Below are 21,403 nucleotides of genomic sequence, written 5' to 3'. Positions count from 1 at the left end.
TACAGCCTGTAGGATATCAGTCATCAGACTGACTACAAAGCTCTTGAGACAGGGAAACCTTTATAAGCTCTCCCTTCTCTTCATCCTTCTGTTTTTTGTTTGTTCCAAAGTTAATCTCAGTAATGATGCCAGAATATTAAGCTCAAAGTCCAAATCACCTGTTCTAAGAGCCAAAGCCAGATTAAAAAGGCAAATACCCCCAAGGGAGTTCTTTTTCTCTTTGGGCTCCGTTGATCTCTGCAGGAAATCTTAATTGCTGAGTGGATCTACTCACAGGGAAGTCTAGGCCTCCGGTCTGTTCTTAGCCTTAAGAACTTGCTGCTATATTATGTTAGGCTGGAAGCTGACAGCAGCATAGAAACTTTCTAGCCATAATCCAGGAAAAAATTGACTGAACCAGACTGTCCACCCATTCATCCATCCATCTTGTTATTTAGCTGTCTGCCTTTTGGTTGCCTCGTGCAGAATGCCTGCTATCAAACAAAGCAGTGAGACTGCAAAACCTACTGAACACACAACCCTTCTGGCCCCCTGGCTTGGGCAAGGCAAGATTCCCCCTTTGATTTCTACTGAGAAGGTTACAAGGCGGCAAACTTTCTAGCTGAGAAAGTTTGAAAACAGGGGCTGTTCTTTCTGCCTTCTTGATCACCCTATGGAAGGCTGCCCACGGCACTGCACAGGATGAGAGCACAGAATTGTCTGAGAAACAAGTCAAGTGCTTTTATTGCTAGACTACAGACCACCTGACACATGAGCTCAGGCCAGTTTTCAGGGTTCCCAGAAGACCATTTCACTGTCAATATGTTTCCCTTTGTACCGACGGAAGTGAGTTTTGCCAAAGAATGTTGAGCAAAATGTATGACTGTTGGTTCATTACGAAAATCTGGGGCCTCCCTGGAACATTTCTGAATTTAAAACTTAGACTACTGTAGTGAATATAGATGATTGTGTTTTATATAATGAGCCTCTGGGTATGTAACCCCCAAAGCATTTTAGAGCTGCTGCAGGCTAGAACTCAGTATGTGAAGCAATAATAATGATAATGATGATAAGCATTACCACTGCACTGGATGTAGCAATATGACATCTTGTGTACCAAAATCTCCCAAGTGCATGAAAAGGACAATGTAGGGGAAGTATAAACCTTGCACCACAAGATAATGTAACATATTCTTTAAATGTATGCTGTAAGTGTTACACCTATTTATTTTTTGTGTTTGTATATGAGCAGGCATGTGTGCACATGTGTGGAGGTCAGAGGACATCTTTTTAGAGTTAATTTTCTTCTTTCACCATGGGATTCCAGGGATTGAACTCAGGTTGTCAGGCTTGGCAGCAAGTGCCTTTACCTGCTCAGCTATCTTGTCAGCCTTATTTGCACATTTTATGGCTGAAATTACATTGTACCGAGCACTACAGATGATAGTGCTGTTGTAATATATTTAAACCTACACCTCACTTGAGATTAATTTTGATCTCATATAGGTAGAAATAGGAAGAAATCTCAATTTTTAAGAATATCAAAGGCCTAAGTTTTTTAAAATTTTACTTTGTGTTTGTGTGTGCATGTGTTTGTGTATGCATATGTGTGTGTACATGCATGTGGAGGCAGGCGTGGATGTCAGCTGCCTTCCCTTTATTTTGTTATGGTTTTTGACAATTTCATAGTAAGTACTGTATTTACACTATTTCCACCCTGCACTCCCTCCTCCAACTTCTCCCAAATCCTGCCCATTCCCTCTGAACTTCATGACCTCTTGATTTTAATTATTATTTGGAAGGAGTCTCTCACTGGACTGGGAGCTCATCAGTTTGGCCAAAAAGTCCCAAGGATCTGACTATTATGATTACAGATGTGCACCTTGTGCTTTCGAATGGGTGCTGGGGATCTGGGAGGCATTTTACCAACTGTACTGTGTTTCTTCAGCCCCTAACATCAAAAGTTTTAAGTGTGAAAATGACAAAAAATGTGCTTTCATAGCGGCTTATACAATTCACTCCCTATTTCAAATGCTTCTTCATACATGACCCTTCAGTGGAAGAAACAACATAGAAGGAAACAAAGCCAGGCAGGCGAGCAAATCCTGCAAATAACTGTCACCACAAGTACATGCCGTTAGCTTTTCTATGTCACCTGCTCTGGGTTTCCTTAGATAACCTGAATAGGCATCTTTCTGTCATGGTGGCTGATGCATTTTGAATTGTCAAAGACAGCGTCCAAGATTTCTAAACCCATGGAGGGGGCAATAGAGGGGAGGGGATGGGGGATGAGAACATGAGGGAACAGGATGGTAGAGCTGGGGGAGGGGCTGAGTGGGAGAGCAAGGAAAGAGGTATCTTAATAGAGGGAGACATTATGGGGTAAGGGAGAAACTCGGTGCTAGGGAAATTCCCAGGAATCCACAAGGACAACCCCAGGTTAGACTACTAGCAATAGTAGAGAGGGTACCTGAACTGGCCTACCCTGGTAATCAGATTGGTGACTACCCTGTCATCATAGAGCCTTCATCCAGTAACTGATGGAAGCAGATGCAGAGATCCACAGCCAAGCACCAGGCCAAGCTCCAGAAGTCCAGTCAAAGAGAGGGAAGAGGGATTCTATGAGCAAGGGGGACTAAGAACATGATGGAGAAATCTACAGAGACAACTGAACCAAGCTCCTATGAACTCACCAACTTTAGACTGACAGCTGTGGAACCTGGATGGGACTGGACTAGGCCCCATGCATATGGGAGACAGTTGGGTAGCTTGGTCTGGATAAAGGGCCCCTGGCAGTGAGATCAGGATCTATCCCTGGTGCATGAGCTGGCTTTCTGGAGCCTGTTGCCTATGGTGGGATGCCTTGTTCAGCCATGGTACAGGGGAGAGGTGCTTGGTCCTGCCTCAACAGAATGTATCAGGCTTTGCTGACTCCCCATGGGAGCCCTTACCCTTTTGGAGGAGGCCATGGGGGAGTAGGTTGAGGAGGGGAAGGCTGGGGGTTGGGCAGAGCAGGAGGAGGGATGAGAGGAAGGAGGGGGACCTGTGGTTGGTATGTAAAATGAATAAAAAAAAATGTGTTAAAGAAAAAAAAGATTTATAGCAAAACAACAACAACAACAACAACAAAAACCTGTTCAACCCACACTCTGTATGGCTTTAATGAGATGTAGACCAAAGCTTGGAAGGCTGTACTGCAAGTTTCAGAGCTTCAGTCCATGGGCAGAGGAAAATGGCACTGAAATCTCAGCTTGCTGATTACAATGTGGGTGAACCTAAGAAGGTAATCTGACCTTTGACCTTTGTTCATCTCATAACCACATTTATAAACTGGAAGCAAGGGCCTCATCCACAGGGAGTGTCCAAAAAGGTCAAAAAGCCTTATTTAGAATATCACCAACATCAGCAGCATTAGCTTCTTCTGAAGAACAATCTTAAGATGCAGGGAACCAGAATCTTAGGGCCCAAGATTGTGTCATTAATGCAGAGCAGCAGGTTATTTAGTACTTTTCTAGGAGTTCTGCTTTCATTAACTGTGATGATTATTTTGGGGAGCCATGCAACCATGGCAACTTAACTTTCTGTTCAGTTGAAACACTAATGAGGACAGCATAAGACAGTAGTAATAATAATGGCCAGCCATGTCAGGATGCTTACACTACATCAAGAGCTATATTAAGCTCTATAAATGCAATTAAAGTTATTAAAGCAGCAATTCCTGACTAACTCTTACATGAAAAGCATCATTCCAGATGCCTCAGATCCCTTTTATTTTCTTTTTCTTCAGTGCTGGAGATTGGGCCCAGGGCTTTGTGTGTGTTGGGCAAATATTCTGTCACTGAATTAGTTCCCCTGCCCTTTATTTATTTAACCTTAGGAAGTGGGCACTATTTTATGTTATTTCATACAACATAAAACTTGTCTTTAGAAGGCTGGCTTGCTTGTCCAAGATTATCCAAGAAAGAAGATGAGTCGAAACTCTGATTCTGAAATCTTTACTACAACATTAAGAATAATGGTTACATGAAGTATATCATATTAGTAAATTTGAAATGCGCTTGAAATTTGGGAATATTAGTACACTGTTGAGTAACTATGTATAACACTGACATAGTGTATATTCTAAAAGCTCAAAGAAAGTTTTTGAATATTTTCACCATGAGGAAATAATAAATGTTTGTGGAAATAGACCTTTTCCCCTGATTTAAACACTATATAAGTATATTCAGATATATGCATATATTTATGTAAAAACAAATTTAATTAAAAAATTCTCTTTTTACTGTGAATGGGCTCCTTATTGGATTAGCCACTGTTTTAACTTGTTGAGATTCTAATTCTGGTCTCTATCTTTCTGCATACTCCTTCCTGCTCTCACCCCACTGCCATGCATTGTGAGCCTCAACAAGTTTATATGGAGTGCCTTCTTTTGAGCTAATAAAATATTAGGTAGACATACTCTAAATTTGAAATCTTAGAGAACATTCTGTTTACCCAGTCATTTTGAATAAGTGCGTGTGTCCTTTTGTGACCTCAAAAATTAGAAGGTAGAGGGTTCAGATGAGTGGATATGTAGAATCTCCACTGTCATTCCCTGTCATTACACTGAGCAGAACGGTGTTGCATTCTTTCTCCTTGGACACTCGGTGCATTGTTACTTTGACCTACATTTGTGATTTAAACACTTGGCATGGAATGCTGATGGTGTAGCCTACCAAATAACTCACTCACATGTGTGTTTCAATTGCTTGATATTTGGCTGTGGCAAAATGACATAAGGATATGTTTAGAGGAATTTTGAGAATTCCTCTTTGAGTATTTATGATTTATGACTCTCTTCTACTCTGGATGAGTTCTCAACAGTCTAGACTCCAACTTCTTTTAATGGTATGGTTTTTTTTTTTTTTTTTTTTTTTTTTTACAAATTATCTATCTATTCAGATGGATGGTGGGTCAAACAGAAAGCTCCAATACTGGGGTTATATTTTAGAGGGATAGTCTTGGGTCAGAAGGCGTATCAAGACTACCTTTTTACAATTGGCATAAATCATTTCCCCAAAATTTCCAGAACTTGAAAATGGTGTAGAGAGGTGGGCCTCAGCATCTGTCTCTTTTTCTGGAAGTTACATCAAAAAGTTCTGAAGATGCTGGCAGGTGGCTTCTGAGAAACTGGATGTCTGAGGTCAGAACTCAAGAATCCCTCCAAGCACATAATCTAATTCATGCACAGAAAAACTTCATGATGTCAAATATACCATCTCAGTCACGACACACTGGGCATTGGCATGATTCTGAGGGTCACTGGATACTCACGATACTTTAGCAGGCATGTACAGGAGCACAGGGATAATGGGAGAGTAGTCATTGCCATAGATGATGAATCCCATTTCTATCAGCCGCTCTCGGAAGTATTTTATGTTTTTTGTAAGTTGCTGTATTCTCTGCAGACCTGAAAGGAGACAGGCATGGCACCCTTCAATCCCCATACGGAAGAGGGAAGTAAAGGTCAGGTTGATCTGGCAAACATTTTCTGTAGGTTCGCCTATCAGCCAGGAAGAGTTGGAAATAGGATGATCAGACACAAGTACTGTGTTGTGCCTGGGAGACAAAATGGGAAAAGGGTGTGCTTAATGATGCAGGCAAGCTGCAGGACCAGTGGGAGCAGGTACCTCTTGTGTATATATTCCATGCCAAGTATTTAAATCACTAGCTCAGGAGAAGGGAGTATAATAAGAAAGGTATGCGTGTACACACACACACACACACACACACACACACACACACACACACACATCAGTTGTTGGTAGCATTATTTATCTAAATTGAACCAGCCCATTAAATTCCTAGACTAAGTCTCCAATCAAAGGGAAATTCACATAACTTCAATTTAAAGAAGTAGCATGCCATGGAACAAGGATGGGGCCAGCTTCATTTGGTAGCAGTAGAGAGAGAGAGGGAGGAAAATGGGACGTCTGCTTTTCTCAGCCAGAAATGAAAGACAACTTTTGTTTAAAACAGGTCAGGCAAAACATGTGTGTCCATGTCAAAGATACTGATGCTTTAGTTCAGTTCAAAGATCATCCTCTGTCCAAAGCATGTGCCTCAGTCCTGTGGTCACATTCATAAGATGACAAAGAGAATTAAAGAGAAGAAAAAGTTCTGAAGAAATCTGCTTCCATCAGTCCTTCCTTTTAGTGGGTATAGGTGAACAAGTAAGGCAGAGTTAGCGGGGGGTTTGCTCAATGAGAATGAATAGGGTTCAATATTCTAGGTGTTCTAAATGTTAGCTCAGTGTTAGCATTTGGCAGAGGGTTGCTATCCAGCCAGAATGCGCTGTAGTTGTGGCTGTCTCTAGCTGACTTCTATCCTGATTGGTCAGGTGCTCATTTAAATTGGACTGAGGTCATGCATTAGAAGTTATCCAACATTTTGAATATTACTCATGGGTGTTTGTAACTTGCCAGAGAACAAAAGTGAAAACTTCAGGGAACATGTTAGTTGTGGTCATCTTGGTTCTTGGAAAATGGTTGAGCTGTGGGGCATCTTTTGTTCAGCATTTTTTCCTCCTGTAGATAATAATATTTGAGTGAACTTGGTACATTTCACCTTTACTGCAATGACTGGGCCAACTGGAATAGTCTATCCTTCTGATTGTTGATTCAATGATGGAATAGAATTTGGGAATATCTGTCTTAGTCTCAGATCCACTGAAGAGGTGAAAGAATGGGAAGCTAGATCTTTGCCAACACATTGAGGTATCCTACCAAGAATGTTATTGACTCAGGTAAAATCCAAGGCACAAGATAGTGAGGGTCGAAAGTGAAACCCTTGCATCTAGCCATGGCTAAACTAGGACATCATTTGGACTTTCTGTTGTATGAACCAGTAAATGATATTTTCTTCTACCTATGAGCAAATGTTTTCTGAGTGACAGGTGGCCACTACTTTGTTCAGATGGACTAAAGGATATAACAGTCTCAATAAATAACATGAAGAGAGTGTTAATGAAATTTCTCAGTGGTTATAGGCACAAGTCTGATGGCCTTATCTCAATCCCTGGATCCCACAAGGTGGCAGGAAAGAAATAACTCCTGAGTGTTGTCCTTTTATCACATGCTTGAACACACACACACACACACAGACACACACACACACACACAGAGAGAGAGAGAGAGAGAGAGAGAGAGAGAGAGAACAAGAGAGGTACAGAGAGAGACACACACAGAGAATTCAATAAATAAATATTAAAAATACAGCAGCAGCAATTATTATAGTCCATATATATGTAATGTCATCACAGTTATAAGCAGGTACCATTTACTAACTTATTTATTATTACTTTATGATGACCATATCAAGGTAGGTACTGTAACCTTATGAAATACATGAGGGAAAACAAGTACTTACTATAAGTTTATATAATTTGTAACTATTTCAGCTAGAATTTAGCCCAGGAAATTGGGGTTTAGAATTTACTCTATTAACCTCTACAGTATTGTGTTCTGTCTAGATAATGAATATATGGTGACTATATTTTCTAATTTTTAATAAAAATTCTAATCTCTACAATTGCAACTGATCATAATTATGCCCATTTTTTTTTGTAGTAGAGCAAGTGGAGAGGTTGAAGGCATCATGCTGTAAGAAGTTGGACAGATATCAAGGATTAGAGTCCAAAGTCTGATAAAAGACCTTGTGAAGCCCCTTTACTCTGGCTGTGGGGCCTGTAGATATGTACATAAGAGTAAAGTGGACCACTAGACTGTCTTCCTGAAGTCATTTGCTTATCTAGCCTTCTGGTATGTTGAGTAATAGGATCAGACATTTCCCAGACACATCAGATCTTCTTTCATAAATTGTCTTTGCTGATTAGTTCTAACGGGACTTAACATTCATTGCCTAATTGTGCCAGCTGTACATGCAGAGGAATGAAGATTACGTTGAGTAGAACCAAGAAGTGAGATGTTAAATGTTTCACTGGTTCATGCTTCTTGTTGCTTTTTATTTTTTTGAGACAGAGTTTCTTTGTGTAACAGCCCTGGTTGTCCAGGAACTCACTCTGTAGACCAGGCTAGCCTCGAACTCACAGAAATCTGACTGTCTCTGCCTCCAGAGTGCTGGGATTAAAGGTGTGCACCACCACTGCCTGGCTCCCTGCTTCTTTCCTGTTATTGCTCCTTATCTAACTCCAGTCCTCAAGGAAGATCCTTTCCCAAATTTTTAGTTTCCGGTAAGCAGATTATGATACAGAAAACTTCTGTTCCCTCATCCTGGACACAGATAATGGGTAAAGATTCCCTTGACCTAAGGAAGTTCATTTGAATATTGGTGAGGAAATCATGAGGTACTCCGTCACAGGAGTTTTTACGAAGAGATGATGAATACTAATTAAGCCAACCATATCTTCTTGCTAGTAGAGTTTAGATGTGAAAAACTTAAAACTAATGGCTGATAGAACAAAATTAGAAGAAAGGGGAGAAAAAGTTGTTAGCAGAGTCCATGAGATAGCGTGAACCATTGGTTAAGAGAGAAGCTGTGAAAAATAGACAAAGTTCAATTGGCACCAATGAGGGGAGAAGATGCAAAACCAGAAATGGCTTACGGTCATGGGAATGTAGGTATGAAGTCAAGTCATCATATCAGATAGATGTAGATGACATAGATATAGATACACTCACAACTCTAATGACTATCAGGAAGGAAAGGTTATGTGGTGTTAGGACACTTCACACTGGGGAGACTAGAGCAAGTACAAGGTAGCCTGGCTCTAATGATGACCAGACTGGGATCTGAAGTGTGAGTAAGTTATTAGGTAGAAAAACAGCAGAGAAGAGCAGCCAGTTAGAGAAAACAATGAAATGGTGCGATCTTGGGTAGCATAGCAGGGTGGTAGAGACCTAAGTGAGTTTTTATTGAGTGTGAGCCTGAGTAAGGGAAGATTGCCTAAAGTAGGACAGATGAGTGTACAAGGATTGAAGAATCCAACATTTCAGTTGTGATGAGAGTGAACTTAAAAGGTAGAAGAAGGAGAGGGAGGAGGAGAAGGAGAAGAGGAAGAAGAAGGAGGAGCAGGAAGAGGAGGAGAGGAAGGCAAAGAAGGAGAAAGAGAGAGAAGGAGAAAGAGAACAAATGCATGAGATGCAAAAATTTAATATTTCTGGGATTTTTTCAACATGGCAATCACTGATAACAACTTTTACTCTGGGATTCTTGGAGGGCCATTGGATTGAAAGAAATAGGGATTGCAAAAATGGTTTACTTTCATGTATACATCTTTCTTCCCCACACTCACTCATCCTTCAAAAACCAAAAGGAGCAAGAATAAAAAATGATTTTTCGTCTCTCCAATTCTAGATTCGTCAGTTGTAGGGGATCTGAAAATACGCAGGGCCATCTATATAAATTCTACTATGTAGACACAGCCTCTTAAGTCATTTAAAAAAGAATTGTTTTATAACATGTGGAAATGTCTCTTGGAAACCTGTACGTGTACATGGAATAGCCTATTTGAAATATAAAACCAGAAATTATGAAGGATGATGTTTGTCTTAAAATTTTACCCATACGTTGGAACTCCATGTTTAGGGAGATAAGAGCATAGAGTGGAGAGAATGGGTCAAAGGACTAGAAGAGGGCCCGTAAGATGTGTTATGAAGGTGATTGTAAAGAAGGCATGGATACATATCCCAGCCACCCAAATGTATTCCATATGGCCTGTCCCCTTGTGTGCTCAGCTCTTTTGTTGATTGTTAGCTGCACGATGAACAGATGACTTCATCAGGCTGGGCCTGATGATTCCTAAATGTTCCCCCCTCAAAGACTAGGAGGATTTCCTGGTCTGGAAGTTCACAAATGATTTAAATTGCTTTTCCCAGTGGCATTATCTTTGCACTTACCTATAATGACTCATCTATCATTGGACAGCCGGCCTACTTAATTGGCCCCGTCTGTCTTCTCTTCCTTGATTAACTCAAGTAACTGGATCGTTAGCCAGTGCCACCACTTCACCACTTCTAGAACGTTTGAAAACTTAATAAAAGCAGATCAGAATTTTGGTTCTGAGGTTATGTGATTTGTAAGAACTGGATGCTTCATTCTTGTCCTCTCTTTCTTATCTTTGAACCAGTTACCAGCACATGATAAGCCATCACGGCACACTTCGTAGTCACCATGTTTCCTCATATAGGTCAACTATAAATGCCTTTGAGGTCTTTGGTGCTGGCCAAGATACAGCTCCTTTCAATTACTCTATTCTTCACTCTTTAAAGTTGGAAACATTTGCATTCTCCTGAAGGGCCCGGGGGCAAAGGGGGAATTTGTACATATAAAACGCTGCTCATCTAGACAGGATGTGGGTGATTGTACTAATTATGGTGTGCTTTGAGATCCGTGCTTGAAGAGGGCTTGGTAAACGCAGAAGAAATATTTGGCAGGGTCCTTGTGCATAGGAATGGTTGCTGTTGAGACAGCACCCAGGCATTCTGGAGACTGGGCACTGTAGCCAGATCCTGTTGGAAAGGCGTAAAGCCGCTAATTACAGAGGTTCATACCCTTCTGCCACATATTCCAAAGAAGACAGAGAAGGCCCTAGTCAGCTAAAGAAATGAATGAGATGATTCTAACACAGGCTTCTAGAGAATTTACGGAATTGTTCATTTTGCTAAACTCTGGGCTGAGTGTTGTGAGGGAAAAGAATAGGCTTTGGAGTTAAGTGGAATAGAATACCACCAAGCTGAACCTGGACAACTTTAGTCCTTAAAAAGAGCCTCACTGTTTTCTGCAAGATAAAAATAAGCTTATCTCAGGAAGATGGGAAGAAAGAAGAGCGTGAGTCAGGAGACCTGATCAGTACCACTCCGGGCATCCAGGACGTACTTGAGAGTTAATTCTCATTTTCCACTGTTTCCAGCAGCTTCGGTGTCACCTTGGCCGAAGAATTCCATGCTCAGGCTGCACCCAAGACCCACTGAATCATGGACTCTGGGGATGGGACTGGGCATGAATAAGGAGGCTTGGGTATCTCAGAACCTGGCACTATTGCAGTTCGCCCATAAAGCTATGCGTGCTTGTGGTAGGAACCTGACTATTTGCTGACTGAGCTATACTCTATGGTTGTATTTGAAAATAAAAATGGAGCCTAGACAGCCACCTCTTATTTGATAGTATATCTAGGTAGTTACTGAATGCCTGGTTCCTTTTGTGGGGGTAACCTGCTTTCCTGGCAGTTACCTGATGCAAAGTGCTCACTCAACTTGGGATCAGCCCCGTCATCTGTCTCACTCCTTCTGGAGGGTAGACAGGGTTAGGGTTGAACCTATGCCTGCAAATGAGCTACGTGCTGCCATCTCCTCCTTTCAGACTTCCAGCCATGCCCGCTTGAGAGATGAGCTGGGTTAACAGAGGCCACGAATACTTTTAACCTTCCCTCCGATGCTGTTAAAACGAAAACAGCTGGGGCAGAGGAAGGCAAACAAATAAAACACAAAGCCACTTACTACAAAGCTTTGCAGTCCCCTAATAAAAACAACGGTCTGCAGTGTTTCCAGAAATATGCTTAGGACAACTCAGTCTCCCAGAGGACCAGAAGGAATTATGGATCATGCAAACTGCCAAAGTGACCTGTTCCCCCGCCCCCCACTTAGGTTTTTTGAGACAGGGTTTTTCCATATAGTTTTGGGGCCTGTCCTGGATCTCGCTCTCTAGACTAGGCTAGCCTCGAACTCACAGAGATTCACTTGGCTCTGCCTCCCAAGTGCTGAGATTAAAGCCGTGCGCCACCACTGCCTGGCAAAGTGACCTGTCTTAAAGGAGGAAAATTTCCTCCCCACCAAACCATTGGTATGCACAGAGGTGGAGTGGGGTGGGTGGGTAGGCATTTCCCTTTCTAGGATGGAGAAACAAGAGATGGTTTGATGGTCTCCTGGGCCAACACGGTGCCACTCTCAGTTTCTAACAGAGGAACATACACACACCCAGATGCCAACCGGTGACTTATTTTATCATTTCTCATGCTTAAAAATGGGCATGCGGGAATACACACTGCTTATACCCCCGTCTAAATTATTTAGTACACCACGACTGTCAGAATACTGACTGGGCAATCTAACATTCCAGCTTGGGCAGTGTTACTTGAAAAATGAGGTCCTTGTCTCCAAAGATGGAAAGTATCTTTCTTTAAAACATTTCTCACCATTTAAGCAGTTGGTATTTCAGAAAAATTAGCCCATGGAAAATCAAATTGACATTAGAGAATGTCTACAGTAGTGTAAGCCTCTTCCCTTTCTCAGTCCCTGGCATTCCCCTGCCTGCTTCCCTGGTATGACCCAGAGTGGGGGGTTTTGAGCAGACCTGGCAGTAAAGTTTCCATGTGGCAGCAGGAACCCAGTGTCTGTTATTTTTAAGTACTGGACACCAGACAGGACATTTTGTTTCCAAGACACTCAGGGGCAGAGAGATCTCAGCGAAGATCAAGAGGCTATGAGTGGTGAGAATCGTAAGAACCGCATTAGCAGTGACAGGCTTCCCAGTGGGGTGGAGACAGCAGCATTTGGAGCGGTTTGCTTAGAGAAGCACACATTTTTATAAGGCAGCGGAGCTCTCCCTTTTGATGTCAGGATTCCAAGGTTACGGCATGTTTTATAGCTACATACACATGTGCCAGGGGCTCTTTAGTCTGCTCAGCCATGGCCCCGGGGAATGTACACAGAGGGGCAGGCTGGACATCAGGCTGGGCAGCTATCTGCATGGCCTGATCTCAAGGGCTCTGAGGAGCTACTACTACAAAGCTACTCAAACATTCAGAGGGATTTAACTCACCAAGCAGGATGAGAAAGGTCATCTCCTGCACATTAACGAGGAACCAGAGAGTGATGTGTTGGAATCCTTTACAGATGTGGAAACTGAGGCTGGAGGATTCTGAGAGCATTGCTGAGATAACGTAGAAACTGGCTCTGCTTGTAAGATTATCAAAGCCTTCTGTTTGAAGACTTAGCTCGTTGGCGATGCACAAGTCCTATACCATACAAGGCTCTATGCATTCTACACTCCTACTACATACAGAAGTTGGGCCAGCTGCGGAGATGGAATTCTGGAGCTCTTTGAAAAGAAATGATCTAATGGAGGGCAGAAAGAAAATAGTATGCAGAGGGAATACATGCCATTAGACATGAGTCCATATCATTATGGTACTGTCTCATGAATATTGTTAATTGAATGGCTTAATTTGAATTGAAATGGAGAGCAGTATCTTAGCAAATCACTGATAGTAGAATTTTATATATTATAGGAAGGATGGACTTCCCAGATCCCTTATGAATTAGTGATTTTTAAACAAGGGGGCACATCAAAGGTTTCTGGAATTATTAAAAATTGAGGGTAATAGGGACGAAAGTAAGGCAAATGTCCTTTTACATGCAGAACTAATTTCTCCTCCCTCCTACACACACACACACACATACACACACACACACACACACACACACACACACACACACACACACACACACACAGAAATTAAACTCAGGCTGAGTTATCTAAGTTTAAAACCTTTGGTTTTCAGTGATTGCTCAGAAGTAGGCACTGATGGAGCCGAATCCTGATCCTTCCCCCATATGGAACCAGCAGCAGGATCAAGCACCAGAGGACTGTGAACCCAATTTCTGGGGTTCACAATCGACTCCACCACCACGGGTTTGTATTTCCTTTCTCTGAAACTTGGGTTCTTCATCTGTAAGAAGTGGGAATAATGATGACAATGATGCACATTTCTTTCTAGTATGAGGATTAAATAATGATCACTTGGGGTGACAGGCACACAAGAACTTCAATGTTGTAAAATTAAACAAAGATATATGTTTATACAATGGGCTCCAGTTTCTATTTCATTTGAAAAAAAAAAGAACCCATGGTTTAAAAAGAGTAAAAACCCTTAGTTTGAGCTAAAACCTGGCTGCTTGACTCAGGTTTACTCCCAAGGGCTGTCCTCATGGCCAATGTCACTATAGTTTATCAGGCTGTCCCTTTGTCCTTCTAGATCATTTTGCTGCCAGAGATTTGCTTCCATTATTTCCCCATCTCTCAGAATTGAGTGTTCCCTGAAATAATTTTTATCCTAAGTGTTCAGTTTGAAGCAGATTGTTACTGGGAATGTAACATTTGAAGTTTTTTATACAATATATATAAACACTTACATAAATAATATATATTCAAACAATAACACCTGAAAGCTCTAGAGATATGGACAAACAGTGACATTTTGATCCAGTGAACCCTTAAACTAAGGCCTTCTGAGAGAGACAGATGATTAAAGAGACGGCCTGGCTAGAAAGGAGACCCCTCTACAGTCTTCGAGGATGAAGGGGCTGCAAGAGTTAGGAATGAGTGACCTTCACATGTTGAGAATGACTCTGGCAGCCATCCAGCAAGAAAATGGGGACCTCAGTTCTACAGCCCCAAACTGAATTCTGTCATATGCATCCTAGCATGGGAGAGGAGCCTGAGTTATGAAAGGGTAGCTGGTGGCATCTTACTTCAGCTTCCTGGGGAACCTGAGAAGAGAACAGCCTCTGCCCAAATTCTCAACAAGGAAACTGATAATAAACGGGCATTGTTTTAAACTGCCACTTAAGGCAATTTGTTATGCAGAAACAGAAAGCTAATACATTCCTTGAAGCTCAAACACACACATGCTGGGCTTCGTTAGGCATGAATCCACCTGCTTAATCCTCCCCAGCTGTGGCTGGTGAGGTAGCTGGTTTTCTCAGCAAAATTCTCCAAACCAGAGTGAGGCTGAGTAAGTTTTGCTGCACAGTTGAAAATGAGCCCACGATGAAAGAAACAAAGGCCGGTGTGGAATACCAGCTCCTTTGCACTCTAGAAGATGAGACAAATAGAATTAGGTTCCTTCCTTCTCCAGTTGTACTGAACCAACGTGGAATTCCATGTGTGTTACATCACAATTCCCCTGTCTCTGTCTTTTCATTGAGAGCCTAAGAGGAAGAAATTTCCGCAGGGTTGCTGGACGGTTGAAAGGAAGGGGCCACACAATCTTGGCTCCTGTATCATCTAAAAAACAAACAGTTTATGCTCTTGCTAGTGAAAGCTTGTAAGGACTCATAAATAAGTGCTGATTTCATTAGCCTGACATAAAATTCTATCACTAGCTAACTCCTAAGATGAAGCAAATGAAGAGGCACAAGGTCCCAGAAAAATTTGCCAGGCGTTTCTGTGTAATCGGGCAAACATCCCTTCCTATCCAAGAAGAGTTCAGGGTTTGGGCTAATTTTATGTTCATTGGGCAAACTCAAGTGGCCTGCGTGTATCTGAGCAGCAATAAGGCAGGGAGGCAAATGCCCGCCACCTTGATTGCTGACCCCGACCTTAGGTCTGCTCACACAAAAAGACCAGGTAGAACTGCTCTACCCACCAGCACAGGTGATTAATCACGACAGAGGCAGGCCCTCAGTTGAAAGCCAGTGGAGCGTAGCACCTGACATCTGGTTTGTATTAGCTATTGCTGAAATGCCAGTGGCCTGAAACCATTTAGAAAACGCAGCTCTCCGTGCCCTCTGTTTCCTTACAGGCTTCTTTCTCTGTCTCCAGCTGGTAACCAAGTGGCAAATAAATTTAGGAAGCAGCAGCTAATTCCTCCCTCAACAATGCCAAGGGCCTTCAATGCCGGGACCCTCATACAGTGCATTTTCAGTGGAATTCTGTCAATACCCTTACATTCATCAAGGGAATCTTAGAAGGACAGAACAAACATGTTGCTGAATTTGACTGGAAGAAAAAAAACAACAACTGGTAGGAGGCCAGTTTTCTATTCACTGAGTTCTTTGCTGCAAGAGACAATGAGAAATGTGAGAAGACCTTTTTAAACTGTACTTAACGATGGACGGTTTATCCCTTGGATCCTAGCTAGCCCTCTTTTGCTTCTTACTCTCTCTTTCTAACAGAAGGGACAGAGTTCTGAGTGAAGAATAAATTCTTAGACTAACACACCCAAGATGAGTTTGGTGATACCGATGAATATTCGTGCTTTGCAGCCAGCAGGCAGCTAGCACTGAAGACAAGCGTCTGATGACGGACCTTTGCACCATATCTCATGACAAAAGCAAACAGTGAGGGACTCGATTCCCCTTGAGAGCTGGCGGCTGTCACCCAGTGTTCTCCCTCCTTTCCCTATCTCCGTGCCCTAAATCTTCGCACTTAGACACTCTTGTTTTTAAACCGATCAAACTCAAGTGTAAAAATATGCGTGTCCTGTTCCAGAGACCAGAGCAAAGGTTGTAGGTCACAGCTGGAAGGGGCTGGTGCCACTTTTTCCAAGTCCACATTGGGTTAGGAGCCGGGTCAGTGCCTCACCTGCCAATCTCATGATAAACTTTCACAAGTGATCAGAATGAATGAAATAATCCAGACAAAAGGACTCTGAAATGAAACACAATTTTTTTTTTCAGGGCAAATATATTCTAAGTATCCCTCACTCATTTTTTTTTCTTTTCTTTCTTTCCTCTGTAAAAGGTACATTTAAAAAAAATAGAGTTTCAAAAATAATGACGTTGCTTTGGCATTTTATTTAACATTTCTCTCAGTAATTGAACAAAGCCCAGAAATTTAAGCTTTAGAAATTTTACAAAAGTCTCAGAATGAACTGTTTGGCAGGAACTTGCCCACTTAACAGTAACAGTAGTAACAAATGGTTCTTAGAGCTTTTCAAAGAAGGCGAAATGCTTAGTGATGTGGATTAGGGTGTTTTCGTATGAACTCAATCTTGGACTGAACTATCCAGTTCCTTTTCTCTGGTTTCAGAATTCAGACTTCTCCTGTGTTTAGTCACTCAGTTAGCCAAGGGTTGGCTATGAACACAATATCAACATGGGAGGCTCCATCCCTGTTCAGATATTAGCTTCCTCTTAGTCTCTGGCCTCAAAAGAATTCAAGTACAGCTAAGTGGGAGTGGGGGCTGACAAAAAAAATAAATTCATCCAAGTTCAGATAATTAGCCCAAGTGGTCATGTTCTTAAGTTACAATTTATGATTTTTTTTATAGCAGTATCATTTTTTTCTGTTTGATTATAGCCCTTAATTTTTGTTCAAAAAAGACTTTTTCTCTGTTCCTGCTTAAATTCCAGAGCTTTTTCTATTTCATGTCAATTTTAATTTCTGCTTTTGGTGAAGCATTTGCCTCAGGGTCCATTTTCTGCCACCATAAAGAATATGGTGCTGGAGAGTTTAGAACACGTGACAGTGGTATCACTAGGCACTATGGTAGACCACAGTTGTATAAAAAAGAAGGGAAGAAGCTGTAGTCAAGCAGACTAGCCTGGAGAGCCTACATAGAGACCTAACTGTTCTAGTCATTTGGGCCCTGGTTTCCTTTTGTTCTTAGCTGCTCTTTTTATATTGCAGGTTAAGAGTGTATCTGTAAGCTTTTGAGAAAGGTTGGGTAGCTGCCTAAAAGGTACAATATCTTAAAAGTCCATCAGGAAATCTGAGGATGGTGAAGACTGCTTACCTTTTCACCAAAGGTGAGTTTTCTTTTCTAAGATAGATGGTTTATTTTACCTTCCAAGCATCTCTGTGGTTAGGCAAAAATCATGTGATTGAGTTATGGCCAAAAACAGATTTGGAGGAGAAAGATAATGTGTCTCTCCAGTCATGGCCCATGACAGCATAATGCATATTTCAAGTTCCTTACCCTGTCAGCAACTTTGGGAGCCAGTTTTGAAAGAGTTCCACACCCCTGAGTACTGGTACTAGAGATTGAGCTTAGGGTGTTACATATACTAGGCAAATATACATCTCTACATCCTCAGGCCCCTTTTCACTTTTTGTTTAGAGACAGAGTCTTGCTATGCTGTCCAGGCTGGCACTGTACCTGCAATCCTGTGTCTTAACTTTTCAACTCAAGTAAGAAGCAAATTACTATTGTGCTAAAACAATGATCCATTGGAATATGTTGGAAGTTGTCTGCTCTCTCAACCAATAAACCTTCGCCGATCCAACAAATCTATAATTTACTGATTACTGAGTCATCACTATAAAAAGCTATCAAGAATTCAAAGTCCTAATGTCCTGCTACCTTTTATTAGCTGTGTAGTATAAAAGAAAACCCACATTTTCTGTGGGAATTTTAATTTCTCAACTTCTCATTACCATTCACAAGATAACCCCACAGGAAAAAAAATGAAGTACAAATGATCATTACAGTAGAGGGAGAGAAGGAAGCTGGGTAGAAAAGATCACATCAAACAGGAGAGTCAACCTACTCACCTCTATTTTAGAAATGTAGTCTCTTGGATAGACGGGGTGAGATGGGGCACAATTCCTGTTGATTACTATGTATTAAAAAGTCAAATGCACCTTTGAATTTTAGACAGTGTCTCCATAGGAAGTTCTAAGTGTGGGATTCAGTTAAACTGCTTGGATAATTAAAGACACAGTTCGGCTTTTGCTTCCACAATATATTTGGGTAGTGCCGGCTGGAGTTACCCAGTCTTCCTACCTCGCTTCTGTGTCTAGACAGATCCCAGTATACACAACGTAAAACCATTCATTTATCAAGGGAATAGAAAAGTGCACCTAGATTTGGGCTCATGCATGGACCCACCCAGTGAGTGATCTAATTCTAGCATTTGAGCCAAAATAGCTCCATAGACATTTAAGGACGGGATGTTACAGTGCTCTTAGACGGTGCTCAGGCTGCAAAACTTGCTGGGAATCTGATTTGTCCCAAAGCCAGCATTTAGTGTGCAGTCATTCACAAGTCTGATGCCTCAAAGCATGATTTAACACTTGATCACTACCTATTTGAAGAGCTACATTAGGGATAGATGTGACTAAAATAACAGGAGCAAAGAAAAACCTGCTGGAAACTGGATGAAGTGAGGATTGCTTTTTGATTAGGGACATGAACTAGGGCTTAGGAAGATGGCCAGGAGTTTAGGAGGTAGAGAAGGGTTTGGTAGGTTCCCGGGAGGGATGAAAGCTTTCTAGATGGAGCTAAAACACCGAGCATGTTTTGGGAGATAAAAATGCCTGAGAATAGTCAATGAGACTGGCCAAAGCTCAGTCTGAATGGAGTCATTCAGCTAATACATGACTTTGAAGATAACAGAGAATTCTACCTTTCATAAGTTTGTCCTTTAAGAACAGGGGAGTTGACTGGGAATGATGCAGATGTAACCTAATGAAATAAAATATTACACACTAGGAACTGGAGTTTTGTATGTACATATTTTGTAAGTAAATTTCCACTATTCTTTTCCTGTCAGTAGACATTACTGGTGACTCAACTGTAAACAAAATATTTCTAGACATGTGGTGGCAATGATAATATCATGATTCAGATATTTGGTGATTATTCCAGCAGCTTGACACTGAAGTAACAGCTTAGAGATCGCTGGTAAAAATCATACATGGGGTCTTTCTATAGCCATTTTGATTGCATAAGGAACCAGTTAGTCAATGGAGCCATCTAAATTAAGACCTGTTAATTATTGCTATTATTAACCATTTCATCCTACTGTCTCCAATTAACCTTTTTAAGTGAAAGAACTGATGTTGCACAAAATTCTAAAATATGCAAAGATATGTGGTTGGGAGCTGCCCAGTGTGAGTGCTGGGAACCTAACCCAGGACTTCTGCAAGAACAGCAATTGCTGTAATTGTTGAGCTGTCTCTCTAGCCACTCTTGGTTTTTTGAGATGGGGTTTTACTAAATTTCCCAGACCGGCATCCAATTTACTACATAGCTCAGGCTGGCCTCACAATGAAGAGCCTCCTGCCTCAGTTTCTTAGATGCTGGGATTAGACATATGCACCATCTCATGCATAATGAAAAACTGGGTTTCTCTCTCTCTCTCTCTCTCTCTCTCTCCTCTCTCTCTCTCTCTCTCTCTCTCCCCCCCCCCCGTGTGTGTGTGTGTGTGTGTGTGTGTGTGTGTGTGTGTGTGTGCTCATATTCATATGGAGGCCAGAGGACAGCCTTGCGTGTTGTTCCTCAGGTGCCATTCACCTGCCCCCTGCCCTTTTTTTTTTTCCACATAGGGTCTCTCACTGGCTTGGGATCAGCAAGCCCCAGGGATCCACCTATTTCTGTTTTCCCAGCAGTGGAATTATAAGCCTGTACTTCCACAGCTGTCTTTTAAAATGCAGCTTTGGGGATCAATCTGATATCCTCTCTTTGACAACTGCGCTAACTCCCTGGCCCTCCGCAGACGAGAGTTAAAGTGGTTCTTGTGGCTACCATTCTCTGTGTCCCAGGGAACACAAATTACTAAAGAAATGATGTCTCTGTTGGACAGTGATGATCAAAGGGAATAATGTAACCAGTGTTATTACCGTTAGCTCTTAGGACTTTACAAATCACAGGGAGTTTTTTGAAAGCACAGGTTTACAGGAGAACCTGTTATGAAGAACACAGTTCTGTGGGCAAAAAGCACTTTGTTATTCCTGTTGCCAAAGTGATCACCGGTACGAGGGATGATGGACAAGCACTTGTGGTAATTGAGTGAACAGGGTTGATGCTTGGATTTAAATGGTGGCTTAAGGAAGTGGATCAAAACGTGTTTCATTCTTTCCTTTTTCTGGTTCTCTCACATTTTCCAGTCCTCAGGCCTCCTTTCTGCAAGGTTGTCTAGCTCTGTCTATGTTTGCCAGAAAGCTGTCTTCTGTTCTGTTTCCCTCTGCAAACATTCTCTTACCTGGTTCCTTTCTTTTATATGGAAATGTGGTTTTCAAATGAGGCTGCTTCCCAAGTCCCCGGAGGGATGGTTAGATTGTTTGCTAACCCTGGCCCTAAAGTTTCTGACTCCAAATGAAAATGTCTATTACAGTTCTAACAAGCTCCAGGTGATGCTGACACACTGGTCCAGGGACCACCCTTTGAGAACCACCATAGCATACTATGTAGTCATCTTCCTCCTCCATGCTCTCCCACCTTCATGAAACATGAAGTGATGATGGCAGACAGATGGGCAATACACTGAAGGCATTGTAATAAATATATAAATGTCATGAGCAAAAGTAGACATGGATATAGGCAAGAATTAGAAGGGCAAAGGCTGACCTTAGAGAGCAAGTTTGGCTGCTTAGATAGCTGATATGAAACATTCAAAGTTTCTGTTCCACTCTTTTGATAAAGAAATGGCTCCCAAAATATCCCAATAGCTATTTTTATCAGCAGCTGCCTCATGGCACAATTGGGACTATACATATTCCCTTGCAATTCAACTTGGATACATGTCTCCATAGTCTGTGAAGCATGTGCTGATAGCCATTGATGTGAAAATGATGGTTTCTCTCTGTAAGAATCCATAATTCATTCACACTTGATGGGCAGGAGCGAATGACTGTGATGAGGTCATTACCCAGTGTTGGTTCTCAAAGGGTGGCCACTGGACCAATATCAGTATCAGCACCA

At 41.8% G+C, this 21,403-nt stretch overlaps 1 protein-coding gene across 1 annotated transcript in view; it reads right to left on the bottom strand.

Moving 5' to 3' along the window:
* Sptlc3 (serine palmitoyltransferase long chain base subunit 3) overlaps nucleotides 1-21,403 on the bottom strand; it is a 119,655-nt gene that overhangs the window by 6,008 nt on the left and 92,244 nt on the right. The window contains exon 10 of the mRNA XM_028883590.2: nucleotides 5,293-5,428. Within this exon, the coding sequence (XP_028739423.1) occupies nucleotides 5,293-5,428 (136 nt within the window). The remainder of the gene's footprint in view (nucleotides 1-5,292; nucleotides 5,429-21,403) is intronic.

Source organism: Peromyscus leucopus, chromosome 4 (assembly GCF_004664715.2).
Source record: "Peromyscus leucopus breed LL Stock chromosome 4, UCI_PerLeu_2.1, whole genome shotgun sequence".
NCBI lineage: Eukaryota > Metazoa > Chordata > Mammalia > Rodentia > Cricetidae > Peromyscus > Peromyscus leucopus.
This window is presented reverse-complemented; position numbering and strand designations above follow the sequence as displayed.